At 38.4% G+C, this 27,827-nt stretch overlaps 2 protein-coding genes across 4 annotated transcripts in view; one reads left to right on the forward strand and one right to left on the reverse strand.

Annotated features, from left to right (window-relative positions):
• Window positions 1–663: 663 nt before the first annotated feature.
• Window positions 664–13,263, reverse strand: LOC137997383 (serine/arginine-rich splicing factor 6-like). 2 transcript variants are annotated; one of them, XM_068843342.1, is made up of 8 exons: window positions 13,036–13,263; window positions 9,334–9,404; window positions 9,103–9,234; window positions 6,200–6,269; window positions 3,367–3,440; window positions 3,171–3,264; window positions 1,408–1,463; window positions 664–1,295 (listed from the first exon to the last, which is right to left on the reverse strand). In XM_068843342.1, the coding sequence occupies exons 1-8, from the start codon at window positions 13,168–13,170 to the stop codon at window positions 1,160–1,162; spliced, it is 768 nt and encodes a 255-aa protein (XP_068699443.1). In that variant the 5' UTR covers window positions 13,171–13,263; the 3' UTR covers window positions 664–1,159. The 2 variants fall into 2 exon arrangements, with proteins under 2 accessions (XP_068699443.1, XP_068699442.1); XM_068843341.1 differs by having other exon boundaries at window positions 664–1,298; window positions 13,036–13,262.
• Window positions 13,264–13,344: 81 nt separating this feature from the next.
• Window positions 13,345–27,827, forward strand: part of LOC137997384 (ubiquitin conjugation factor E4 B-like) — a 39,624-nt gene continuing 25,141 nt past the window's right edge. Inside the window, exons 1-6 of one of the 2 annotated variants that reach the window (XM_068843343.1) lie at window positions 13,345–13,466; window positions 15,183–15,485; window positions 16,073–16,135; window positions 19,970–20,045; window positions 20,523–20,812; window positions 21,582–21,682. In XM_068843343.1, coding sequence (XP_068699444.1) covers window positions 13,437–13,466; window positions 15,183–15,485; window positions 16,073–16,135; window positions 19,970–20,045; window positions 20,523–20,812; window positions 21,582–21,682 — 863 coding nt within the window. In that variant the 5' untranslated portion in view covers window positions 13,345–13,436. Of the gene's footprint in view, window positions 13,467–15,182; window positions 15,486–16,072; window positions 16,136–19,969; window positions 20,046–20,522; window positions 20,813–21,581; window positions 21,683–24,002; window positions 24,142–27,827 lie in introns of those variants that run through there. The other variant, XM_068843344.1, reaches the window with a different exon arrangement.

Genomic DNA, 27,827 nt, shown 5'->3' on the forward strand with positions numbered 1-27,827 from the left:
CCAACAGTGTGTGGGTTTGGAATATTTAAATGATCCGATGGACTTCTTGAACTAGTGTTGTGTGAAACATGACCGGAGCTTCATCGTCCGAGTATCCGAGCATAATACTTTCAAGTCTAACCATTTAGACTTCCCGAGTGTTGATTCGACGAGAGTTGAACACTTAGACCTCCCACACAGTGATCCAACAAGTCATTGGTATTTGCGCACATATCAAATATCGATGTTTCATGAACGGAGGCTTATTACAAGAGATGAAGATGGGATTTCTTTTGTATCCTAGCCTGCGTAGTTGGTGTTAGACAGTGAAAAAGGAATTGCATTTGTTTTCTCGGAAATTGAAATGGTCATGATTAATTGGTAACAGGACTGAGTAGTGTCTAATTCGGTCTGTAATCGTACACGTGATTAAACAAATCGGCCTCCCGCTAAGCTGTCGTCCGATTTTGTTAACCACTCGTATGATTACAGACCGAATTGGGCTCCACTCAGTCCTATTACCGTTATTGATCGTAACTATTACAAAATTCTCGAATCTGATTGGTTCTGTGCGAGCCTATTTTGTCGTGTAATTGGCGAACGATCAAGTGGGTGTCCAATTTGAACAACTATTTTCACGCAACTTAAGATCAATACAAAACCACTACACCAACACACATGGAATCAACTAATGCGTGATTCAATTTAATGATCACAAAGTTAACAGTGAAATACCACCTATTATCATCTATTTAATTACAATCACAATGAAGAAAAAACTTGCTAAAAACATTGAATAAAACAACAACTGGGCTTCTCCGAGAATAAAGAGCTTAGTTGGACTGTTTCCAGCCAACTTTTCGGTTCCGCTTGTCAGGGTTTATCATTACTTGTAAATCAAACGAAGAAACAGATCCTAGTCATTCAGCAGTTTGGTTCTTCCAAGTCTACATTAATTATTGCCCAAAGGATCCCAGAAAGGCACCTACTGAGAAGTTAAAACTTATGAAAGGAAACTGAATGGATAGGAGAGGAATTAAAGTTTCAGAATAAAACACCTTTTAATGCCTCGTGGTACATCTCTAAGAATTAGATAACTCAGTATTATATTCCCCTGCTGAACAAATCAATCAACGCCAATTTGTTTTTTAATTCCCAAAATAATTGTTGCCGTAAGGCTTTAGCTTGAGTAAAGACGTCTTCCTGGACTCTCTCCGCGGCGTGGTGACAAGGAGCGGCGCTGTGCCATTGGGGAGCGTGAGTGACGCCCCCTGTTCACGGGTGATCGGGATCTTCTTGGTGAACGAGATCTGGACCTGCTTTATAAACCAAAAGTCTGTGTTAGACTCCCTTTTTAACATTGACGGATAAATCATCCTTACAAAGCTACATTGTAGGTAATACGACTATGAAAGAATTTAAATATACCTTGGCCGGCGCTGTGGTGATAGCGAACGTGAAGATCGTCTGGGCCGTCCTCCCCTCTATACCACAAACAATAAATTAATGAGAAATATAACATTCAAAGCTATTTCTTTTTGGAGTTTCCTAAAGCTTTTGCGGATAGAACTAAATAGGGAACTACTTGGATACCAGACAGGCCAGAAATCAATGAACGAAAGGTGATAATTGAACATGATGGAAGAAACAAGTTTGCAATGACAAAACGTACGAAACGAATAGTTTTTCGGTGGGTGGTTCCTTTTTTTTAAAGCTTAGTGCGTGCGACTGTCTAAAGGCGATACGTCGCTGCGACACGTCGCGGGGACAAGTCGCCCAAACAAATTGCTTTGTGTGACACGGTTAATTTCATGAAAATCATTGTCGCTGCGGCAGAATTTTGTCGCCGTGATCAGTCGCACGAATTCAAACCAGTTTGAATTCGTGCGACTTATCGCAGCGACAAAAATAGCGAAAGCAGCGTTGTCGCATCGTGTGTACACTTCCGGCAGCAAGTCGCTGCGACAAAATATAAATGAACCAGTGAGAGAGCGTCATATGGTCAGCCATATTGAATTAGAAAACTAGTTCACATTCCCCCTCATACGCGATCACTGCGTGTGCTCCGAACAGGAGTCGTGTCGCAGCGACTTGTTTTGCAAGTAGTACACATGGAGCAACTTGTCGCAGCGACTGACTTGTCGCCTAGTGTGTCCCGGTCTTAAGACTTTTCAAGGGAACCGCCTTTCGAACTACACGTGACAGATGAGTTTGGAACCAGGTCAACTCGCCTACTTCCGAAATCGCCTACACCTTGGTCAACTCACTACGTTGGCGAGATGACTTTCGGACGTAGGCTACTTCACCAAACTTTTTCTTGTAATTAACAGCGTTGCCTTGCGTCGGCCCCTTAAGGAGCCGTTTTGCGCTGTGTGCAGCGGTGCTACTGCACACGGGTTGGCCTGTACAGTTAAGAGCAGGATTTCAGGGGTTGGCTTGTCGTCTTTCTCCTTGGCTGGAACTCTTCCCAAAGCTCGTGCAATTTTGACTGAAGGACGCGATATTGCGTGTGCATTAATTGTCACGAAACTTAAGCATTACTTGAAGTAAACGTAAAGGTGCTTGTGACACTTAGTAGTCATTAGAACTCCTTTTAGCGCCGATTCACAGTTCTTCATTTGTCATGAAACTAAACAGCGAACTCACCTACGCTGGTGATCAAACTCGCCTACGTAGGGCGAGTTCACCAGTAGGTGTAGCTGACCGATATTCATGAGTTTACAACAACAGCTAAGGGACACAAAATTATCTTGAGAGCCCAGGGCAGTCATCCATCTTTTAAATCAATGCCATTATGGTACCAGAAGTCATCACAGTGGGACTGCATCAAGGTGTCCACACAGCCATGGTTTACAAAGTAAAGTAAAGTAAAGTGGTGCATTTATATAGCGCCCTTATCACAACGTTTCAAAGGCGCTTTACAATGATCAATTTACCCCCAGCGGACTGGAAGCATATACAGGTGCAAATTGCAGCCGCTTCTAAGCAGTCCATTCATGCTGGTACTCACTTTACCGACCTCGGAAGGATGGAAAGCTGAGTGAACTTTAGCGGGAAAGATGGTCGCCAAATATTCCAGTCTCGGCAGAACCGGGAATGGAACCCGGGACCTTAGGGTTGGAAGGCAGAGATCTTACCACTTCACCAACCCCTCCGCTTATAAAAGCACTCTTATTTTGTACATAACTAACCTCTGTCAGCCTCAAACGTTTTCCCAACAACTCGGTTCCATCCAAGCGTTTCAGTGCTCTTTGCATGTCATTCAGGGAGGCAAATTCAACAACGCTGAAAATGTTTCAAAACGGATTACTTTAATAGAAACTGACAGAAAAAAGCAGCCATAAGAAACAAATTCATCACTTTTATATAAGCAATCAGTTCACCAACCCTTCTCCTATCCTATCTCTGTGGCACTGTGTGAAAGTCACCTCCCCTGCTTGTCGCATGTAATCTTTAAGATCCTGCCAAAAATAAACCCAAAATTAATTCCACGTCCTCTACAAGTTTTGCGCCAAAGGTTAATCTTAATGTTCAAACATAAAGATGACAAAGGATAGCGACATATGCCATGAAACACGATGAATGAATTGTCTTACAATAATTATTGGAAAAGAGATCGGTGTTACACAAAAAATTCCCAAATCTGCCATAGTCATGTGTGTCCTATATTGCATATCTGGAAAAATTAGGAATGGAAACGCTATTATAGAGTTTTTAAAAGAACAAAGATATTACTGACTTGAATACGGTACATTTCTTTCAAATCTTCAGTGAGAATCCCTTATTACAATGCCGTCAAGTATCAGGGCTTCCTTAAGTGGAATAACCTGTACTGCAAGTTCCCTTTGGTTAGACTGGGGACATGGTTTCAACTTCCCTTATGGGTTTTTGTTTTTTTGTTTTTTCTAACTGGAAATTCCATTGCCACGTGGTTCTACATTAATATCTGTTACATATTACTATTACAGTTACAATTCAAGCTGTGAGTTGTAAAGCTCTATTTAATAATTGACATGAGAAATCTGTTTTCTCTTACAGAAATGTTGCTTTCACATGTTGGCATCAATATTATACTACTGCATTTTCTACTTAGGAAATCTATTGCACATTCAGTACTACATGTAAAATGCAACGACATTATCTGATTCCTCATTTGTATTCATGTATGTCTGAAATGTTAATTACTCCACCTTTTGGCATTAATTTGTTGTTACAAAATATACATGCAACCAATATCAACCTAATGGCACGTGAAATAACTTATTTCCAACCGCTCAAATCACCTTTTTTGTATTACCAATATACTAGAGATTGGTGAGAACAAAAATCCTGTTTCTATACTGTAACCATGTACAAAAAACCTAATACCACAGTACATAAAAAGATTTTTTTCCCTGCAATATTCACAATCATGAAAACTAACTTTTAAAACATAACATGTTAGTATAACATGTACACATGAACCTTACCTTTGCAAAACTATCTATTTAGACCAAGACCATAGATGTGTTACCATTTATACGAACTTAACCCCAGTGGATGAAAACCAAGGTGACATTCAGAATTCCACATCAGCTTGAATGAAGGACCAATCACCAAGATATCACCATATCAGGAATCACCGAATGATTTACCCAATCTTAGCCCTGAGAGGCAAGCCAAGTGCCATATTTTTGCCACAGCCACTAATTTCCCCCTTTTATCGCACAGACCAGGAAAGAAATCAGGCATTGATTTCTGCCTAAACCAAGCTCCCATAATGTACCTTACCACTACAGACTGTAGCTAAGGATAAGAGAAATGCAAGGAATAGAAGTTACTCAAACAAATCCACTGCTCCCTGCATCTTTTCATGAAAATGGAATATTTTATTATTCCGACTGATAAAATTTATAAACCAAAAAAAAAAAAAACACGTCAACAAAAAGGTGCAGCACTGTGTAAATAATTAAATTATAATACTATTAAATTTGGACTAAATTCGGACAAATTCTACTGTTATTAAAACTACCAAGTTAAAATTACGAAAGGAGGTGACTCAAGAATGACATTCGGGTGTCTATAAAATTACCCACAGACATAATAATAATTATACAACATGCTCACTTTATGAAAATGGATTTAAATAAAACAAGGTCACCATGGACTTGGTTTTCCTTGCAAACATGAAAGAACTAGATGAATATTATTGTACATAATTTACGGCTGTACGGAAGTGATAATGATAACTTTAGGTTTTGTCAAATAAGTAAGGGAAAAAAAATCATTAATCATAAGGTTGAAAGCTCCTTTGATGACTCTATCATCATTAACTTTAAAGTACTTGATTGATTTAAATAAGACATTCTGCGATGTTGATATAAACAATGCATTAGACAAAATCATTCAAGAGTCATCAACTGCACCACCAACAGTTTTATCAGTTCATAATAACTACCCAAAGCCGAATCAGCACGAGACATCCAACAAAATTGCCTTTCCTGTTGGGGATAGGCCAACACTGAAATTACCAGCCAAAAAACTATCTTATGACATTAAGTGATAAAGGCCAAACCGTACAAACATGACTCTAACAAAGGGGAGAACTTAGAGAGGCACATCTTTACTAATGAGTGATGCGAAACCAATTTTTTAGTTTTTATATGTACATGAATGATAGGGGACATAAAAAATAGTCCTGTAAATTAGGGTTAACCCTAACCCTAAACATTCACTCTTTTGAAACAGAAGGGTTAGCAGTTGCCAGTTAGCTGCTACGATTGCTAAAATAAATAAAGAAATGACAAAGTCATTTCGTTTCTCCCCATGAATTTCCTTTTAATCTGAAGATAGTCTAATTATTGTCGTGTAATTTAGCTGTGATGTTATGTAAACGATAGCATTTGCCATTTTCAGCGGTTTCTACATGTATATACACAAGTATTGTGGGCTCATATTTTTTTGCTAATCTGCTGACAACACAATGGGTTAAAGGGTTAAAGTTGATAATGATAACAGAGTCATCAAAACACCTGTAAACTTTATTATCAGTTAATTTTAACTCTCTTAGAAAGGCTTCTCTTGAAATACTGGACGGTTGTTCACTAAAAAAAACAATATCATGGCAAAACACTGGTCATTAGGACAGACAAGGAAAATCTGCAATTTGCAGAAACAGCTACACCACATAAACCTTAAATACATGAACAATGTTGAATGAGCATAATGATGGAATTCTCACCTGCCAGCTTGCACGTGAAGATAAATTTTCAACAGTTACTTTGTACTCTGTGTTATATGGAGCACCATATCTATCCCATAAAAAGAACAAAAAAGAATAAGGCCATATACCAAAAAGGCAACCCCTTGCTCGTAAACAGGATCTCTGGTTGAGAGGAAATGGCCCAAGTGTAATCTTGACTTCAAGAGTAATTTCATAAAGATGCCCATCATACAGTGCAGACCAGAAATAGGAGTCACATGCAGATGCAAAACCCATGCATGTTTTTTGTGCATATCTGTTTGTAAATGCGCATTTCTAAACATGCTTTCGATGTGCTTTTTTCTTTTGTTATTCAAAGTCGTATTTAGCTGTGATGTTTATTGCTCCAAGAAACAATAGGCAGAATGATAAAATGAATATTTAATTCCTGTGATTAATATTTGAATTAAAGAGTGGTGTCCACTAGTACTGGTCATTGTGAGTTTTTGAAATGAACCTACAAAGTTTAAACTTCTTTTCACATTCACTGAACAAAACATTGACAATGAAACTCAGTTGTCATCCCGTAGCTGACCACTGATCGCTTTTTTGACCTTTCTGTTGCCAAGCTGCAGTTTGGATCATTGACATACAAAGACGCGCGAAAACAGAGAAATCCCAGTACCGGTAAAAGCTTAAATTAACAAAACTTTCCTGAAAACTTGTTAAGCCTAATAACTTTGGAAAAATAAAGAAACCAGCACTACTCAGGAGTTTTTGTAACATCCCAAGTTTTTCATGAACATCAATACTGAGAATGGTGCCACGTCCGATTACCAAAAGTAAACATTTGGTTCCAAAGCTCTCAAACCAAAGACAATGCTAAAAAGTGTTCTGTTCAGCAATTTTTGCTTTTACTATCTTTCTATTGCTTTTAAAACTAAACTACATGTACAGAAAGAAATTGATGCAGTAGATATCTTACTAAGGCAGCACTTGTTTTCAACTCCGAACGCATTATAATGAATCTGGCAAATGCGGTCTTATTTGTCACACTTTGAAATATTTGACAAAGTATTAATTACAGCTGGTGTAAATAACTCTTGTTTGCAGATTGAGTATATTCCTTATTTGTGACCCTCTTTGGGAAAACCAGGCTTAATGAAAATTGCGTTGAGCTGTTTTTCCACGCAACGCATTTGGAAACGTTGAAATGCATTCAAAAACATTGTCAATGCATTCTGAAACGTTTGCAACGTTCCCCAGCGGAAATAGAAAACGTTCCATACCATTGCAAAATCATTTAAAAACATCCAGAAAACGTTTGCAAACGTTGATAAGCATCATTATTTTTTCGCTGCATTAGGATAAATCCACAAAACATTCCAACAGTGTCAATGATGACTGATTGTCACGAGTAGAATTTGGCCGTGTCCTTCTACAACTTAGTAGAATTACATGCAGTAGAGCGCTTTTTATAAAATTAAAAATACCCAGAAAAATGAAGGGTCTGTGTTCGACATTCACCTCTGCGTACCAATAGAAAGACAAGGGTGGAAAGCTTGATTTCAGATCGCTCCAGCCGTTTTTCACTAACAAATTCCCATCGTACAGGTTTCAAATCACACACCAATCAAGTCTCTGTTCTTGTTTTGCACATAATTTGTCTGTTTTGCAAATTATGCAAGTTTTCTTGGGAGTTAGTGTTATAATTAACATGTTGAACATGAAACTTGTATTCAATCGCTTGATTATTAACATTGGCCATGGCGAAGTCAAGGCCGCACTGGCCGACAATGAACTGTGTATCGATCGCTTACATTTGTTTACTCTTTTGTTCCTAAATTACACCTCAAGTGTAGTTAAAATAAATAATGCTCTTTTACGGAAAATTGAGATTCAGTTCTGTTTTTTTTGCTGTGGAGATCTAGATCATTTATCAAATGGAGCCAACAGTTCCTACAGCATTACAGCATATGTGATCGATGGAGCTTTGACAGCCCATACATTTTGATTTTAAACACAACAAGACTTTATTTTTGTGCAATGAGAAATCTGAAAGGGTACTGCAGCAGCAATTAAGAGGCAATAGATTGCATGTTAATTCTTGAATATTACGCACCAATCAGGCTGAAACTTACAAACAAAGTCCCATCGTACAGGTTTCAAATCACGCACCAATCAAGCAGTTCTGTTTTTTTGCTGTGGAGATCTAGATCATTTATCAACTGGAGCCAACAGTTCCTACAGCATACGGATTCCTTGAGATGTTTTCAATGTGATTGATGGAGCTTTGACAGCCCATACATTTTGATCGATGAATCAATAGGCACTGACAACAGTTTCAAAGAAATTGATTATTTTAAGTACATATTCGTTCGTTGTGCAATTAGAAATCGGAAAGGGTATGGCAGCAGCAATTAAGAGGCAATAGATTGCATATTAATTCTTGAATATTAATTAGCTGGACCCCCAAAATTTTGCAATGGACCCCAAATTTTTCAAAAAGGGGTCCAGAGGACCCCAAATTTGAAAACCTGGATATATCTCTGTGTTCTTGATGGTTATTTGAAATGGAACAAAGCACAGAATGTTTTAAGACTGTGTTTTCCATAGCAAGGCAAACATGGATCCTTTATCCTTGCTTTTCAACTCTTCAAAATGTAGTTTCTTTATTCTCCTACAGCTTGCGTGGCAAGCAAATTACCTTTATCGCAAGTAAATGGAATACTACAATTGCTTGGCCTAGACCCCCAAACAACCACAATGCTCGTACCAGTCTCCGACCGGGATAAAATATGCTGGCACAATATTGTGGAACAGCTTTCCAATAAAATATGAATCCACCAAACCAAGCCATAAAATAGAGTATTCTTTTGCAAATGTGTGAGGCTATTTATCTATTGACAACTAGTATAAATGCCAAGGCGCCAAGCACCAACCTGTCTCTGAACCTGAATCCACCACCACGTCTCATTCCACTCCCACCATCTCTTCCTCCTCCTCCTCCTCCTCCTCCCCCTCCTCCACTACCTCCACTTCTTGAGGTGGGACGTGCATGTTCAACAGTTATTCTAATGGTAGATGGCATTCAGAAGAAAAACATGAGAAAAACAACCTGCATGTACAGTAAAGAATAGGGTCACAAGTACCAAGAAAAGATGTATTAATACCTTTCTCCCATCAATTCCTTGTGATTCATTTCATAAACAGCATCATCTGCATCTTTGTAATCTTGAAATTCCTGCATAAGTTGAAACGAAATTACTTACAAACATGGTCCATAAATCTTCTTCTGTTCTCTTGAACTCATGAGGGAAAATAAAAGCAACATCAAAACAACCTTTTTTTTACATTGCCCTTTGATTCCTTTTTGCTTTTTGTTACAAAAATGTATTTTATGTAAGCCGTCAAAATGAGTTGCAATGGTTCCACCTCCATACATCAAAATGTTCTCCTGACTTGTAAACAAGGCTTTTCTAATTTTATCAAAGCTGATTTTGATGTGAAGAAAGAAAATATTGTCGAACTGAGAACTGTTACCATGTTCTTAACCGAACCCTGGATCAAAAATTGTGTAATTTGCACTAGATAAAGAAAAAGTGCTTGTTTGTTATCCACAAAAACCATACCTTAAAACAATTTTGTAAGAAAAATATCATACTTTTACAGTGCAGCTCGGAGATACAAATGTAAGTGAACCAAAATATACACAAAAAACGTACATATGATAAACAAGTAAATGCACCTAAAAACATGGATGCGCATCAACACATACAACTGTACGCAAAAAGGCTCATCAGCATTTACATTGTATGAGCTCTCCTATTGTCTTTCTTTAGTTGCCTTGTCGTTTGTTTACTCTCCATCATCTGCGATTCAACTAAGGTGTGAATGTTAAAATAGTTTGTGTGTTCGCTGGTCGGTGCGTCATTAAAAGAGCAAAAAATATGAACATAAGCTTATTCTAATGGCTCAAAGTCCTTCTGGCAGCTGGTTATTTGTGTTGTAAAGCCAAAAAAAACACCAAATGTACTTTTGAAGAAATTTAAACCTATCGATAAGCAAAGGGCTAATCATTAGCAGTTTTGTAGAGACATTCATCATTTAAAATCGAGTATTTAACTCCTTCAGTCATTTTTGATGTGAATACTTAGGTAAAGCGTGACGCTCACCGATAGGTGAAAAAACACAAACCACTTTGGTGTTCAAGGCCAGTGCGTCTGTTACTCATAAACTTCATCAAGGGGCTCATCATTGCAGTTTTCTACAGAAATTCATCATTTGAGGCTGGGAAGTTTGAAGTTTCAGTTGTTTTGTTGTAAATGCAACAGTAACGAATGATTTTTAGCCATGGATTTTCAGCACGAAAGAGGAGTCAAACACGTTTGCTGGCACGTGAAAAATACGATTTTAATTCATGTAATGTCAGGGCTTCACACTAACTTTTGAAACCACTTTTCACTTTGGAGAGTAGGTTTCAAAATTTACTTTCCACCTCAAAATTTCACTTTCCAAAATGGATTACAGTGTTACAGTTGCTTCCTGCAGAAATGAACATGTTTCTTGGTACTGTCAGTGTGTTATTTGATGTTAATGAGATGTCATAATTTCAATGACTAAATTTTTATTAATCATTGAAATTGGACTGCCTTGACCTTGAACCACCAGCTCACCACAGTTGCAGTCCGGGTTGAGGATCAAAGTTAACAATGTTCACAGGGTCCTTTGATATGAATCCTCGTGAGGCAGTCAAAAATGTCAACAATCTTCCATTGTAGTAAAAAATTTACTTCCCAAATCAGGTGAGTATTCTGGTTCATTTCTAGTTTTTTACTTTACAAGTGGTAAATTTACTATCCAATGGGAAACGGGTGAGTGTTAATGTCAAGCCCTGAATGTCCATGAAATAGACTGAATGCATAAATGGACGCCAAAAATGTTTTCTTTTGTTTATGTGCTAACTAGACTCACTAGCCTCACTCTCAAGCAACATTTCTTTTGTATTTTGTACATGCAAACGAGGTTAGTGAGGCTAATTAGCACATAAACAAAGGGCTGCTGGTTATATTTAATTAAGCAGAATTGGGTGAAATGCACCTCATACAGAATTGAACCCTTGGTTACTTTGTTTACATAATCCCGTTGCAAAAGATTTATCGGATCGCAAAAGGTATCCTTCTAAAATAGAGCCCACGACAGCGAAACAAATATTGAACTGTCCGTAGTTTGTCAAGGAGTAAGTGGAAAACAAGACAGGATGTTTCAATTTCCCTTGTCTTTTGAGATCTTTGTTGCCTGTGAAGGGTATAAAACTTCGAAGTAATGCACTGTAGATATTTTCATCGGCAGCATTTGCGGATCAAAATTGATAATAATTGAAGCGACATACTGTACAGTACCGCTCAAAAGTAAGTTACCACCTCACAACGCATAGGAAACAAGGCACGATACGCATAGCGCAAGAGTAACCGAAGCATGAATTTCTGGCATATATTAGGAACTAATGTGTTACGCAAAATCAATCAATTTCATGTATAAATTATCTCTCTGCGGTTGCATGAGTAAGCAGAGACGATTTTTGATTTGTTAAATTGTATGGGAATTGTCGAAATTATAAACTGCAAATAGCGAATTGGAGATGATGTTTAAGCAACAATAAACATACCCATGGTTTACAAGTGGAAATTCCGATGAAAATTAAATTCTTCGCATACGAAAAAGCGATGATTTCGTTGAAACATCTACCATTTGGTGGAAAAAATTAGTAACGAAAACAATGCTTAGTTGTACCGGCGATCTTCTGTGTACAGTTAATAACTGCATGGAATTGACTTCGAATCGATCCATGCAAGTTTCTTTATCCCATCTTAAATTGATCGTTGATCACGTCTGGGCCTGATTTTCTTGATTTGTCTGGAAATTAGGGATAGCCTCTCATAATATCAATAAAAAAATCCATGTCGAAATTGCCATAAGGATACGACGTTTACGCGTCAATAAACACATGCATAGGGTTTACATACGATGCGCAAGGGTGGTAACTTTGATTTTACTGGTACTGCATGTAAATTTTCGACTTGTCGTTGGTCATGCAATTTATTCTTTTGTCTCCGTAAACAATAACAGGAAAAGCAACAGAAGGTTTATAACAACTGGACAATCGCGTATACGATACGCAAGTTTACACATATAAAAAAAAAACGCGAAAAAACATATTGTGTGCATTTATTTTCTGTATGCGTTTTTGGCTTATCTCCGAGCGGCACTGTAAAGAGTATGTATAGGAAACCTCGAGATTTCTTTTTCTCTAACTCAAAAATTTAGAGCCATGAACAAAATTCGCAAACACTGAATAGACAGAACGAATTCAAATGATGATCAGTCATCTCGCCACCAATATAAAATCAAAATTGCCACAGCAAGGGCATCTTTACACCAGGCAAATAGTCCTTAGAACAACACCAACATCTGCAAATATTCGATCGATAGTACGACTCGTTCGTTCGTTTGCCGTTTATAAATGACAAAGTTAAAACCTTCACATCAATAAATGCGACACACTCAAGGCAACATGAATTACATTACTGAAAATGGAAAGTGAATCATAAGCACGGTCATCGACATCAACATTGGTGTTTGATGGCGCGTTCACTAGTGGCGATCTTCCTCGTGGCGCATGGCGACGTGAAAGCAACTTCTCCCCAAGCTAAGAATTCGAAGTTGACTTTGTAACAAATGACGGTTTAGTATAATTCGCTCTCTCTAATGTACTACTGATTTGAAACGAACTAAATGTATTTCTAAAAATATAAATTGCTTATACCAGAAGGAGTTCCTTATAATATTCATCCAAGCTTACGCTATATACGTACCACGAAGCCAAATCCATTCTTCAAATTGATTTCTCGAATACGTCCAAAGCCACGAAAGAACCTTTCAACATCTTTCTCTTTTATATCGCGAGGTAAACGGCCAAGAAAAACTCGTGGGGCTCTATCTCTGCTCATAATTTCCACCGCGATGAGAACAAATAGAGGGCAAACAATTCGGAGATCTCGGAAGAAGAGGGCAGCAGGAAAATCCTATCCCAAAATTCTATCCCAAAATGCTATCCCGACAACCATTGCGACTTCCTAGTGCGCATGACGTCATGCAAGACTAAATTGAAAACATTTAATTATCGCAGGCGCACTAAAACTACAGTGATAGATAATTTTAAGAAGATTTTTGTCTAAGTATCTCACAGAATGTGGATGGAAAGAAGCTCATTTTTATGAATATGAGCGAGTTGACGCCAGACGAGGTATGAAGAAGGCTTGTCGTTATTGTAAAACGTTTCTCTTCAACTGAGAAAATGTTGGGCAACAGTACGTTGGGCTCGCTTAATTCATTGTGTCAGTTTAATGATGCCATACTGTTGATAAGCTCAGTTTATGAAATTTATGATGGTAGCCGCAGTTCGGCGGGTCTAAAACACAGGTCACATTGCCACAGGTCACTCGTTGCAGGTCATTGTTTTTAATACCTTTTGGAAAGTATAAACCCTAACCCTCAATTTGGCTAACCCTAGTTTTTAGGCTTTTAAGGGTTAGCCATAATTGAGGGTTTTGGTTCACTTTTAAAAAGGTAAAACAATGACCTGCAACGAGTGACCTGTGGAAATGTGACCTGTGTTTTAGACCCGCCGGCCAGAGTTTACAATTTTGTAAGGGTAATTGAAAAAATCGTTTCTGTCCGGTGGAGACAACTTTATTATTGTGACTTTAACTGTAGTTGCTCGTAGAATTACTAGTGGTACACCCCGGATCAGAGTTAAAGCAATGAGAAAATTGAGTTGATAACAGTTTTTTCTTAACCATATCTTGCTGTTTGGTCCAGGGAATACAACTCATCGTTTTGCTTTAATTTCACTCAGATTGGCAATTATCTATAAATACCGGTATTCATTCTATCCAAATTTAATAGTAGCCTGGAATAAGATACCTGTAACTACTGATATTTTTCCCTTTATAAGTGGTATAATGCCTACAATAATTTCCATGATTAGATTATTATAATATTAACCCATTGACTCCCAGGGATTCCCCATTGACGAGTAAAATCGTCTGGCGTTAAAGGGAACCTCCACTAAAACAACAAAATAACTTTAAACCACAGAACATAATGTTTACAATTGGAATTGCTCAATCTTTTTCCAATGAAAGCGTTTGTGTTCGAGAAAAATAAATTCCAAAAACGCTTATTTTGGCTTTCAAATTTCCCGGGCGCCGCCATCTTGAATAATTGTGACGTAACTTGGTTGCCCTATTGTTCCAGAACAATCGCTCTTATGATTGGGGTAATACTACATAGATGTTTTTGGGAGCAGGTCTAGGTGGGAGGTAGAGGAAGGGACTGAAACAATAAACTTGGGTATCATCTGGGATGAAGTGTACTAGCATGTACATAAATCATTTGAGTGTCCTCTTGTAAGTCTTAATTATTTCATGATTGCTAATACTAGATTTATGCAATGAAACTGCACATGGCACACTGGTGGCTCAGTTGGTTGAGAATCGGGCTGTCACGTGGGAGTTTGCGGGTTTGAACCCTGGGCAGATCAACACTCAGGATCTTAAAATAACTGAGGAGAAAGTGCTGCCTTTGTAATTTCATCTGCAAATGGTTAGACTTTCAAGTCTTCTCGGATAAGGACTGTAAACTGTAGGCCCTGTCTCACAAATATCCTCCATATTCATAAGATCCCTGTAGGATGTTAAAGAACCTACACACTATTTGAGAAGAGTACCGGTAAGGGTTGGAGTTTGCTGAGTTGTGGCTGTCCTGTTCTCTCCAGAAGAAGTGGCGAGCTTGGCGTGATGTCTCTAAAAAGGCTTATGGTGTATGAGGCCACCTAAGCAGAAGCAGCTGGAACATGTACTTTAAATATTAGTGCTCAAAGCCTCAATATGAGTGAGCGAGACAGGATTATGTAATTCCCAACAGCAGGGCATTAGTTTAAAAACATTTTTTGTTGAAGGTGCGGCGTCGTCGCCTTGCCAGGCTCAATCAAGGTGGCCTATCAGCACCTTCCGCATCAGACAACCAAACGATTCCCATGAGAAAAAGCTTAAAACCTGTGACAGAAGATTCAGGTGTTCATAGTCAAGACAGCGGTTATGGATTTTTGCCACAATCTTTTGAGTTTGATGATCACTCTCAAGAAACTGGAGACAAGTGTGGAAAGCGTACTTCCCCGACTAGTTCATCCTCCCCTTCTGAAAGTTTTAAATTCAAGCGAACAAAGGATGCCTTTGAGAAAGAAGATTCTGTTCACTCAAAGGTTAGAGATGGAAGTGTTTATATACATTATTGGATACAGCTGAATAAAATATTGTTTATTTGATTCAGGTGAAGCTACAGTATACACATACATTTTGTATAAGTCTTTTGCCCCATGATTGCAGCTGCCATTGCCTTTTTTTCATCTGCTGTGCCTTTATTGCCTGGTTTCGTCTTCCTTAAATGTTACTGTGATTGTTTCATTGCCGCCAGTGGTTGGGTAGCTTATGTTTCCCTGCCACCGTAGCAGGATTTGGGTTCCACTGGAAGTGGATCAGATCGACTCCTTCCCCTCCCCCAAGGTCATAATTTTGGTCACAAATTGAGCAATATAATGAACCCAGATTGCTTAAAATTTGGTTGCAAATTCGTACAGTATCATGTACTCATTGTCTGGTCTATTCCCTGTTGTACTTTGCCTCTAGAACACTTGATGAGTTGAAGTAGATGTTGTTAAGGCATGTCATCTTTGCCAAAGAACAGTACATATTAGGTTATCATTACTTTGTTTGTTGGTCCACTAATGGTAAATGCATTCAGATTCAGTAACCTTTCAAGTCCTGTTTTTGAGGTTTTTTAACTTTGTAGGTGAATGTAACAGATGAGCAGATTATGAAAAGTCTTTCGAATGTATTTAGAGTTTCCCTTCAGGTAAGGGCTGACTTTAAATTAATCAACAGTAGAACACAGCAGTTTTTTAATATTATTAAATTTTTGATACTAGCATAAGCATACGGAAAGGAAACAGTAATTTCCGTTCTTTTCCAGTGTGTTTACATTTATGCTCATACATGAATGATCGAAAGGTGTAATGGGCCCATAGCAGCAATGATTGCTATGCGATTACTTATTACCCGAGACAGCTCCCCTCCTTGAGACAACTTTAAACCCAGAAACTGGACCGATACATCTTAACTACAAAGTAATTTGTAGTTTGAATAAAAAACCGTTTTTTGAATTGATAGTTTTTATGGGCTCCAGTGAGGATTTTAGTGGGAACAAGAAGATCTTTTAATTCTTATAACAGCACTTTAAAAATTTATCTGTTTTCTTACCACTATAGTCGCAATATGTAGTGCACATTCCAAAGCATGATGATTCACTGATGACTATAGACACAAAATCACCTGATCAATCTGCAGCACAACTGACAACAACAGCTACACACACATGAAATCTTTGATTGCACCATCAGTCGTAGCTGTTGTGAAATCTGCGATGACGTAATGGTCTTAATTAATCTGGAACTTTCTTCGGGATATGTATGGTATGAACAATACGATAATAACACTATTAACAACTTACAGCTTTCTTTCTTAAAAGTCACGATTAAATTTAAATGGTTTTTTTACATGAGTAACGGGCAAGCAAAGTAGTCACATGAGTCACATCATTCAAGAATTACGTTATACACGGCTATCTTTAGTACGGTGGTTATGTCCCTACCAATGACGTAATCCTTGCAAGTTTTAACATCTTCTTTGCTTGGCTATATTTAATTCCACCCTCCCACCTGATCTCTGAACTTGCTTCAATAAAACAGCACGCCAATTCACTTCTCTTGTCAACTACTGTCGGTCCTGGCAAAAGAAAAGTTAAAAACAAGCACAATCTTATTTAACACACTGCCCAAGAGAAAGTTGCAACATCGACTCATTCCATGAATGACGTAATGGCTTTTTATGTATTCCATACTCGCTTCGAATCAAGCGCTTCAATAGCACAAAAAGACATTATATTTTGTACTCAATAAAGAGTAGAATGTTCATAAAATTTTAAGTACATTAACCTGTGAACAGCTTTTGGCGAATAAACATCATAAGTTGCATGATTTGAAGTCCCACTGACTATGTGGTGGAGTGGAAGTTTGGGTCTGGTCACCGACAAATCGAAAAATAAACACCGTGGATAGCAAGAACTGTGCTGGGCCCATGGCCGTGCGGTTAAAACGCTTTTCATTCGAAAGCGAACGCAGGTAACGTACACTATACATCAACCCCCAAAATTTTGACTTTCTTCCTAAGGGCTAGAAAACCAGCCATGGGTAGAAAACTAGCACTTCACATTACCCTCCAATAGTTTAATAATTGCATAGCAATCATTGCTTGTATTCTTCCTTACCCCTGAGGGGCTCAGACTAGCTAAATTCTCAGGCTTTTCATCATGTTGAAAACAATTTCTTTTATTGAAAAACTCCTGTTCCGTAGTGTTTGCTCTTTTCTAAACTGGTCAAACTGGGACACTACAGTGTATTACCGTCTTGTATAATTTTGCGTGTTCTCTTGACCAAATATGGTAAAATGGCGTAATAGTGGAATAATATATAGATACATGTATTATTCTGGGAGTGGTGGTGAGAAGATGTCTTACACAATAATACCATGTAATGTAGCCAGGATCCTTTCCCAGACTTGATGCCATTACATGTATGTGTGCTGAGTTTATTGCTCCAACAAGGTTTTTCCCTTTGGGTATTTCGATGATTTTTTTCCCTTCTTATCAAAAACCAAAATTTGATTTGAGATTTGTAGTGTCCACAGTGTTATTACTATTGCTCTCTAGGTAGACCTTTAGGTTAATAACCTAAAGGTCTACCTAGAGAGCAGGGGAGACGCAATAACGTTTAAATATAAAACAACAATTTTCAATGTTGCTGACATGTTTTGGCAGAAACTTGTGCCTTCTCCAGAGCAAGTGTTACACAAGATGCAAATCTGAAAATAAATGTCTGATAAAAATGCAACATAAAGAAAAATGTAGATAGTGTGCAAATTACATAGATAACATAAGTTAACGCTGCCTACAGCAACAAGGCATATGCCCTGTTTTCAAGTCGGAGACTACAATAAGATCACATCTAGTACGACCAAAAGACGCTGCCGAACCGACTAAACAAGATGCCATGATTTACAGGATTCCCTGTGAATGCGATAAAATCTACATCGGCAAGACTGGAAGACCTATGCAAGATAGAATCAAAGAACAGAAGAGAGACATCCGACTTGCCCGTACCCAGACCTCCGCCGTTTCAGAACACGCTAACAACACGGGACAGCCCGCTTTGGAATGAAGTAAAGTTTATTGATCATGATCCTCGTCGATGATACACACGCAGGGTCAAAGAGGCAATTCACATAAGACTTCACCCTAACAACATCAACAGGGATAGTGGAATAGAAATTCCGGAGGCATGGATGCCCATGATCAAGAAACACAACAATAGCAGAACTGTACGACAGCAGACCGCCGAAGGAAAAACACACCGAAACAGCAAGGATCGAAATGCACCAATCACAGCTGCTGAAAACCAACCAATCACAGTGGAGCATCCAGGTTAAAAGGTTACGCATAACCAGTCGACCTCATCGCCTGATGAAGACTAGTAGTATGCAGTCGCAACGTCGCGATCTACATCACAAGTGACCACATATCATGAGACAAATGAGAATACTTTATTATAATACTTCACCACGATGAATAACAGCAACCTTTTTTACAACTTAAATTACGTTAAAGTTGTTTATCAAGGGAAGGTAATCATAGTATAATTATAATGATTATATATAAGTAATAATTAATATTATTTACATTCATATTCGGATTTGCAATTCATGTAACACTTGTGCCGAAGGCAGAAGTTTCTGTTAAAACATGTCTGTGACATTGAAAAGCACTGTTTTATATTTAAAAATTAGTATGTTAAAAATCATTATCTAACTCTGAAAACATTCATTGAGGCGTTTTTCTTGATTTACAGTTTAATATGCAATTGTGCCAATAATGTTATTACATTTTATAAAATAACCAAGGTTAATCATGCACTGTGATTGGTCAAGACGAGTTCTTTATAACTCCACAAGGCACACAGCATACGTATGGTGTGTGCCTAATAACTCAACATATGCACGCAAGCCAAGTCAATCATTTTTGTCGCTGAAAATGCTGAGGAGATTTTTCCAGACCGCCATTATGGCTGAAGAATTTCCTTCATTTGACCTTGGTTTCGACTTTAAATGACCAGAATAACGAGGAGGCACGAAAGTCTTTGAAAAAATTTACAAGTGCTTATTTATTCCAAATTGCACGGTAAAAATCATGTGATTACTTATTAATAATATACATGAAAAAATTTGAGGTGGTTAAGCAGAAGAAACGCACGCGTATCACGCAATCAGGGAAAAATTGCGCCATAATTGCGCCATCCAGGGCGTGCGCTCATTTTTGTTGTCTGATGAATTCTTGTCCCTTCGTGGTCATTTTTATTTTATAAAAGAAATAAAAAACTTGTTCCTTGAGCATTGTTGAGTTATATAAGCACTTGGGAAGTTTTAAGAACACTTGAGAAGTGCGAGAAGTACTCGCCTTCGGCTTGTGCTTCTCCGCACTTCTCTTGTGTTCTTAAAAATTCCTGTATGCTTATATAACTCAACAATGCACTCGGCGCGTTTTGTATTTGTTTAGTATTCTTCTATTCCTGTTTTTTAGAGCTCTGATGTATCACCAGACACAGTTTATTTACCTTCATTGGAAAGCAATCTATCTGAAATGGATCTCACTACAGGTACTGTGTTCATCATTGTAAAGATACAGCTTGATTTAAGACACTTAACCCTGCACACAGCATTATTTCAGTGATCATGTTCAGGTGGTTTTCTGTTTTGTAGGTCCTAGGTAAATGAAACATTATACATGTAAGTAATATAAAAGGTCATAGATGTGGTGCATTTTTCAAATCATTTCTGTTTAATTTATACACAAGACATCGTCAGACATAATTTCCACTAGATAAGGGAAAATTAATCTCTTTGTCCTCAATCATGCAAACTGTGTACCAAAGTATATCTTACAACTTGGGGGTGTCAATTTTTGATACAAAAATTGCTTCGAAAGATGGTGAACTGGCAGTGTTAAATATATTTGAACTCTCTCCAAGTACACAGATTCAAAAAACTCTTGACACTTGATGCAGGGAAGAATCACGATCCCTCTGCTCTTAACGACAGCCTTGATGCGATGTTTACTTTTTCTTGATTCCCAGGTAGTATTTGTAACCTTATAAGTCAAGTTATTATGGATAGACTGTTTCAGTCACAGTGCAACCAACAAAGTGTTGCAGCTTTGTCAATTGCTCAGGAGACTTCGCAAATGGCTATTGATGATAGTTCAACTGATCGGCTTCTATCACCTGAGTGCACCAGTCTTCTTACTGAGGGAAAAGATAATCTACTTTCATTAAGAGAGACACCTATCATGTACCAGACCAAGCAACTTAAGTATTTGGCTCAAAGTTATGAGCGGACGTTAATTGAAGAAAAGAACTACCCTAAGGTAAGCTGGAGAAAAGTACAGTAGTTTCTGTAATTACATGTAACTGTATTATGAAGGTACATGTACCGGTAATAATAATAATTGTATACAAATGAAAACATCGTTTTGTCATTTGGCAAGATAGTGGTCTTGAAAATAATTAATAAGCAGTGTCTACATGTATCTTACATTTGTAATGTTTTTAAGAATAACTCATATAAAACAGTTATTGTGGCACTCATTTAAGAATAGGAAAAGGGATAATCATCGTAAGTACTTTCTTTTGGCTTTTTTTGCTCTTTTTGTTTAATGCCAACCATATTTTGAACATATCTTTAGTTCCACAAAACTGCTGAAAGTTTTCAAAAAAAGTAAATCTCTCAAAGAAATGTATTAATGGAACACTGACACTTGATTCAGATGCAATTGAACAGGCGGTTTAGATTTAGAGCGGTTTTCAATTGAGTGTCGAAAGTAATTAGTGAATCGCCGGTACCCATTTATACACCTGGGTGGCGAGAGGCACCGTGAGAGTAGTGTCTTGCCCAAGATAACAACACAATGTCCCCTGCCTGGACCCGAACCCGAACCACTTGATCCGGAGTCAAGCACTCTAACCATGAGCTAGGGCACCGCATCTCCCACTATGATTGGGAAGTGCAGTGGCCTCATGGTTAGTGTGCTTGACTCCGGATTGAGTGGTCCATCTTCAGTTTGTGATATTAAGAATGCTCTATAATTTGTTTTGGAGTGCACTGATGATATTGTGTTTACGACTTTCCTACATTAGCGATCACAAGCAGAGAGATGGGTTACTACCATGTCCCAGGCTCGTCGTCAATGTGTATCATTTTCATCATGTGTCCTTCAATGTTGCTTCATTCGCCAAAGGTGAGCTCTGGGTGCAGTATGTCTAAGTAAATTACATTGTATTGTAGAATAAAGAGTGAATTTCATGCTCATACATAATTTAACTTTTAGTACATACTGTACACGAAGCATTTAGTTACATCAACAATTTAAACTATAGATGAGTAGCATGATCACGGTACCCATTTCTGTAACATACCTAAAAATTGTGAAATTGTGTTTATTGGGGTGAAAATCACTTATTTTGGCTTATTTCACATCCAGACTTACATATCTTTCTAATTGTTCGGAAAATATTAATGTTTCGTCCGTTAAAACTGAATTTTTGATTTACCCATGACCCCTTGCAGGCGTGGTCTTTCATACAGATAGTCAATTTTGAGGCAAATAAAAAGTAAAAACAGAAAGCTTTCACTACATGGAGGATAGCATCCCCTCATTTAGTTCTATTGACACCCTAAACGCCGGCTTTCTGCTCCACTTTTTTGCTCCACTTTAAAATTTGAGGTCAGAGCAGATGTCCCTCTCAATTTCCTGAAAATTGCCCCTGAAAAGACATTGTGGACTTCCCAATAATATCCATAGAGGAAAGGTTACCAAGCCTTGTGAAGCACATGGAAATCATGGCTTCTTTGCGATGTAGATTTGTGATGTTCACTGGCACTCAAGACTAGGTTCAATATGGCGCGGCATGTTAAAAAAAACGTAGCGACTCAGTCAAAGGCTAATATTTTCGCTACCCTGAAAGCTACGATGACGAAACTGTGGAAATAGCTAGTGGAACTTGTGAGCATTCAGAAAATGCTTGGTTGGAACCCACTTACGCCTTGGTTGGAGCAGGAGCAACATTGAAAGAAGTGGTCTCGAAAAATATTATTGCGTAATTGCGGAACAGAAAAAGCGTAGCGACTGTTTTGAGGAGTGATTTCTCCATTCGTAGTGGATCCCTCAAACTAATTTTTCTGTATGTTAAAGCACAAGGTATGAGCATTTAGTTGAGATGGTTTTGAAGCCACAGATATCAATTGAAGACTTGTTTCAAACTATAACCTAGTGAGCGCCAGAATTCCAAAACACAGCGTTACAGTAAGGAAACTACGGAATTTTGAATCTTTTTAATGTGTTTTAATAAACTTGAACTGTTTTAATTTGGCTCATATGTAGTATTTACTGCGTGTTATCACTGGTTATTGTCCGTTAATCCACATAATTGTTCTCTCTTATGAAAAATGGTTTTGAAGACTTTCAATTTGAAAATTGTGTTACGCGTTACACTCAAAATTTGCCTATTTTTCTATCCTTTTCCTTTGTTTTCTCAAGAAAGGAAAGTCGCTTACCCTTTTTACACCCTGTATGCTAATCAACAAGGATAACCTTAGCATTCAGCAAAAATATAGCTTCATTGAAGACGTTAAACTGAATAAATCAGGAAATGTTTCTGAGTCACCCCCAAGTGGGTACGGTGATTGTGCTACACATCTATACAGAAGCATAATTTTCTTTTAATGGTATTAAAGATCAGCTGGTATAAATTGGAGATCTGAGATCATTATGCTGTGCAAAAGTCCTGTTATGGAAGTACTGTACTTGAAACTTGTGAAGAAGAGTTTACTTTGCAATTAGGGAGCTTCTTCTTGAATTAATATCGGAAATTTTGGTTTCCGATGTCGCTATTGGCATTTTCCGATTCTGATAGCTGCTTGTGTCTGACTCAAGAATTTCCGATTTGAGGTTTCAAAATTCCAATAAAATCGGACATCAATCTAGAATGGCATATCGGCACACAATGTTTTTATAAATGAGTGTATTTAGTATAAACGTACGGATCTTCAATCTCCCAGATAATAATCTTTGTGTTCGCATGTTTCTACAATTTATGCTCCTGTTGTTTCTATTTTCAACTTCAACATCTCAAGAACAAGAAAAATGACTGATTTCAAGCATTTATATGTGACTCTAAATACCTTCTTAGAAACCAAACTTAAAGGTGAAGCGCAACACGTCCGTTGATTTAATTGCCAATTCTTTAACGTAATGTTTGAAAAACAACTACCTGCGCCAGTTTAATACACCGTGAAACACATTTCGGTTGTTTGCTGTGCGGCTGTATCCCAACATTGACCTTTGAACGTATCTTGATCAGTCAGCGTGCGACAACACAACGGCATATTAATTCGTTTCGTCTGCACAGTTTTAATATTGGAGGGCTTTTAATATTGGACAACATACTCTCGAGGTTTCGGAAAACAGTGTAAAATTCGTGATATTTGACATTCTAAAATTGACCGGACGGCTCTTTGATCGATATCGCTCGATGAACGGGCGCGAGTCAATATTTTTCAAAGATAACTTTGAACATTTCAATGCAACTGGAAGCACAAAAACAATGCATAGATGATTTCAACGATCGCATTTTCCCTGAAGTGCCCAAAAGGTGCAGCGACCTTTTCATAGGAATTTACTTCTGCAGTCATGATAATGTGAGTTGTTGACAGACACAGGACACAGGACTGTTTTTCAAACACTGATAAACACCTTCTACAGAGTTTCAAACTCCATCCAAACAACAAGGTTTCAAACATGTTTCAAACAATTTTAAACACGTTTTAAACTAGCTGAGTTAGTTCTAAAGGCATTTTTCATCTGGATGGTAATTTCATATACCGGTATTCCTAAATGGGGACGTAGATCTCGCGTGACACAGACCTTAAGAAGACGTTCATGTTTCAAAATTCAGTGTATCGTGCTAATAGGATGTTTGATCAAGTCCAATCAGAAGACCAATATTTTTTATCTATCGGAAGTCTTTTGGAAGTCCCGACACCTCTCATTCCGATGATCAGTGTTTAATCTTGTGACTTCATCGGAATAGTTGCACTTGAGTTTCCGATATGACTTCCGAACAATCGGAAATTTGACCTTCCGAAATTTGGAGAAGCTCCCTTAAGGAGATTTAGATTGATGGCTTTTAAAATTAATGCAGTGGTCCGTGGTTTTTTGAGTGTTGAGTATGAGTGTTCCATGTTGCGTGACAGGTTTATAATTTCTTTGTCTGCAATGAAGTCTACTAATATAATACTGAAGTCTAGCTGCACAAAGACCCTCCCAAATGGCATATTTTTCACAAATATAATTAAAACTTCTCCAAAACTTTTAACCTGCAAAAGACTAAAAAACGACCATACATGTAGTACTTTGAAAATTACATATATGTGGGTTTAAACTGTGTAATTTGATATGTTGCCATGGATCACTGAATAAGTTTAAATGCAGGCTTTCAGAACGCTGTTTTATCAGAATAAAAACGTTTGTCAATTTAACTTGCTAGAGTATTTGAGCTTATTATCCTGACTTTTTTTTCCATTTACAAGATTTTTTGCTCCTTACGACACAGGAAAATATCTCAAATAATGAAGCTTATATTCTAGATCTTTTCACTTAGACTTAGTTCAGTTACGTGGCTCTGCAAAATACACTGCAACAGCAAACATGTGTTTTACTACCAAAATCACTTAACTGTTTTCACTCCGAAAAAAATGATCAATTGCATTTGAATTTCGACTTTCTCACATGACCATTTGAAGCGCCCTGATTTGTGATGTGTCATTCTTGATGTGAGCGAGGCGGTAGGAAATAAAGAAACAGACTGTGGCATGAGATCAATGTGTATGGAGTGCTTTCCACCATTTGGGAATGATATGTGGTCACTGATGGTTGAGTGGAGGGCGAGATTTTTCAACAGAGTTCTACCTGGGACGTTTTAGAGGTATAGGATTAAAGTACAAAATGAGTGGTCTTACAGTTTCACATATATGGAAGACGTTTTGTCCCGCCTTGGATTTTCCACAACGACCGATAAGAACAAACGAGAACATATGTCAAATGTTTTCTTTTACATTAATTTTATTTGCAACATAACTGTACTTGAAATGATACGTGCCAAAATTTTCCCAGCAGTTGACAATAGCGATATGCCTCTGTAATTGCCGCACTCTTTTCTGCTGCCCTTTTTGAAGATGGGTACAATGATGGTGTCTTTCCAGTTCTGTGGCATTTGCTCCTTTCTCCAGATGTCAACAATCAACTCGTGCAGCTTCCCTTGAAGTCTCTTTCCACCGTGCTTCCAGACTTCGGCAGGGATCCGGCAGCTACCAGGCGCTTTATTCTCACTAGTCGATACGACCGCTGCTTGTGTTCTCATCAATTGTATATTCCATCGACTGAAACTCCTGTCGGCACTCTTGGGTTTTTAGCTTGCTCACGTTTAGCTTTGGTGTTGGCTTTCCCTTAATTTTATTTCTCTGGGATCTCATTCTGAATGCAAGTTTCGATCTGATCAAGTTATGATCAGTGGCACAGTCTGCCCCTCTCATTACTCTAGTGTCGAGTACGTCATTCAGATCTTTCTGTCTCGTTATTACATAGTCCAGGAGGTGCCAGTGTTTTGACCGAGGGTGCATCCAGGTAGTTTTATGATACTGCTTGTGCTTGAAGACCGTGTTCGTGATGACAAGGCTGTGTTCGGAACATAGAGCCAGTAAGAGTTCGCCGTTCGAGTTGCATTTACCGGTTCCGTGTGTCCCTATGACACCAGGCCAGTTCTCAGTCTCTGTCCTGACACGAGCATTAAAGTCTCCAGCAATTATCAGCTTGTCGGAGATGGGGACATTCTTGATTGTCTCTCTCAAGACACTGTAAAACTCTTCCTTGTTCTCATCGGGGTTAGTCATCGTCGGAGCATAAACACTCACAATGGTCACAGATCTTTTCTTTTGGAGTGGCATTCTCAACACCATAACTCAATCAGAGATCGGTGATGGTTCCTGTTCGAGGTCTTGTGCAATTGAGTTCTTTATTGAGACCCCAACTCCAGACTCTCTTTTCTTGCTCTCTGGTTTTCCACTCCAGAAAAAAGTGTATCCATTATCAACGATGCTACCACTTTGAGCTAGTCGGGTTTTGCACAGGGCAGCTATGTCTATATATTATCGACTCAGCTCCATTGCCACAAGTGCTGTTTGGCGCTCAGGTCTTTTCGAGCCTTCTCTGTCCAGCAAAGTTCTAACATTCCACTCTGCTAGGTTAAGAGATTTCCTGTTGTTTCCTTTAGCTCCTAACTTACTTTTCACAGGGTCCCGGAGAGGGAGCAGCCCAGCGCGAACCTTGTTGACCCGGGGGACGTTCGAGCTGGTATGAGATTTCATAAATGTTGCCATTTCCATAAAACTGCATGCGAATATTTAGCGGTTCCTGGCTTTCGCAGGACCAGGTTTGCTCTCTCGGCAGGTAGGGAACGGTCATCTAGCGAGCAAGAACAGGTTGAGACATGCTAGCGTTTCCATCCTGCTGGAGCGACTGGCCGATGGATATGTTTGTCTATCCTCACCCTGTAGATGCTGTTGTGGGGCACCCCTGGTTTAGCTCCTGGATTGGCCTTTTACAGATATTATTTTTAGTTCTGTAAGGATGTCCAGGCACACCCTCCCTCTCCGAGGAGAGGGGATGTCGGTTTAGTCGCCGGCGTCCTGACCCATGCAACAGGTGGTACCGGATTCATGGTTACCAGTAGCAGGTCGATTTTCACGGCCTGACCTGACCAACTAGAGCATGGAAAGCCGCAAGGGGACTCACTGAATGCTGTTAGTGCAGATTGTGTGGTGAACAAAAAGAGTCTGTACAACATCTTTTGGCTGGATGCAAAACGATAGCAATCACTGAGTATGTAATAAGACACAACAGAGCGCTAATGATAATGGCCGTTTCCTGGGCAAAGGAATACAATTTGTTAGATAAGAATGTGAAATGGTACCAGGAGAAATGGTCAAGGGGACATGTTTTGGAGAATTCTCAAGCAAAGCTGATTTGTGGATATGTGATATGTGAAAATACCATTGAAAAGAAGAGAATTGAAAAAAAAAACAAACAAATTACAGACAGCTTGCAGTTGAACTTAAAGCACGAAGACGTGATCAGTGCACTCGGTGGAGGTATAAAAGAGATAGTAAAGGTACTGGAAAATATTTTTGAAACAAACGATTTGTGCAAGAAGGTTGTTGCGGAGATACAGAGGACAATTTTAATGGACAGTGAGACAATAATCGGAAAGGTGTTATCAGGACTTGTCCAGAGTGACATTAAGTAAAATTCATGATAAAAGTGAAGTTGT

The sequence above is a fragment of the Montipora foliosa genome, chromosome 3 (genome assembly GCF_036669935.1).
Source record: "Montipora foliosa isolate CH-2021 chromosome 3, ASM3666993v2, whole genome shotgun sequence".
NCBI lineage: Eukaryota > Metazoa > Cnidaria > Anthozoa > Scleractinia > Acroporidae > Montipora > Montipora foliosa.